The sequence below is a fragment of the Arachis ipaensis genome, chromosome B04, assembly GCF_000816755.2.
Source record: "Arachis ipaensis cultivar K30076 chromosome B04, Araip1.1, whole genome shotgun sequence".
Lineage (NCBI taxonomy): Eukaryota > Viridiplantae > Streptophyta > Magnoliopsida > Fabales > Fabaceae > Arachis > Arachis ipaensis.
Genome location: NC_029788.2, coordinates 6,309,804 through 6,311,072, shown reverse-complemented (window position 1 = coordinate 6,311,072; position 1,269 = coordinate 6,309,804). Strand labels below are relative to the sequence as shown.

At 35.5% G+C, this 1,269-nt stretch overlaps 1 protein-coding gene across 1 annotated transcript in view; it reads left to right on the top strand.

Moving 5' to 3' along the window:
• The window catches only part of LOC107638651 (lysM domain receptor-like kinase 3), a 12,000-nt gene continuing 11,156 nt past the window's right edge, over positions 426-1,269 (top strand). The window contains exon 1 of the mRNA XM_016342007.2: positions 426-1,177. Coding sequence (XP_016197493.1) covers positions 523-1,177 — 655 coding nt within the window. The 5' untranslated portion in view covers positions 426-522. The remainder of the gene's footprint in view (positions 1,178-1,269) is intronic.

Here is a 1,269-nt window from a genome sequence, read left to right as displayed (position 1 = left end):
AAAAAAAAAAAAAAAGCAAACATATTTTTACTATTAAACACACAGATAAAATTTAAGCTAAATTTTAATCCACTTTAAGTATACTGTATAAGGTTCTAACTGATTTAAGTGTGAAATTTGCTACCGTCTCCATTTTCATTATAATACGTAGTTTGATAGCGTTTTAGAAAGTGACATTTTTCTCCTTTTATTTATTCACATTGTACTAACCTTTTGTAACTACTAAACATTTGAAAATCGCCCATTTGGAGTTACGCTTGCTTCCCTTTCCAGATGAAGCTTAAGTAGTCATATTCTCCACGCAAACATCCAATTTTAAATTAAACATGACAATGCTTCAAAACAATTTAAATAAACATAAATACTAAAATATTAGCAATTTTTTGCTAATATTAACAATATATTAAATTTTATATATTCTAGTACTTTTTACATAACACATATAAATTAGTAAAATTTATATATTTATATTCGTCCAAGGTCCAACTTCTCAACGATTTTTCCATTTCCATAAGCACAAAAATGAGCAGAAAGCCAAACGCAAGAAAACAGCAGCATGTTCCATTGATTGATCTCCTTATTCTCTGTTATCTTCTCTTGTTCCCTGCCACAACCACAAAATCCGAAGCTAAATGCAGTTCTGGGTGCAACCTTGCACTAGCTTCCTATTACCTATGGCCAGGAACAAACCTCACTTACATCACCACCATCTTCGGAAAACCACAGTCAGAGATTCTGAAATACAACCCTGAAATAAAAAACCCAGATTCCATTGATAAGCAAGAAAGGATCAACGTTCCCTTCTCATGTGACTGCTTGAACGGTGATTTCTTAGGTCACACTTTTTCATACGAAACACATCGCGGTGACACGTACAATAACATTGCTCATGTTGCTTTCTCAAACCTCACAACTCAGGAGTGGCTGAGTAGGGTTAATAGCTATCCAGCTATAAACATTCCTGATGGTGTTCAGATCAATGTCACTGTAAATTGTTCCTGCGGAGATATACATGTGTCTAAGGATTATGGATTGTTTGCCACGTATCCCCTTAGGATCGGCCAGGATTTGAACACGGTGGCGGCCGAATCCACCGTGCCGGCCGAGTTGCTGCAGAGGTACAATCAGGGCTCTGATTTTGGTGCCGGGAATGGAATTGTTTTTGTGCCGGCCAAAGGTACGTGTAGCTCTATTTTATGCATTTTTCTTATGCAACTGGTCATATATAAAATAGAGAAAAATAAATTAAGTAGTAAAACATAAAATCAT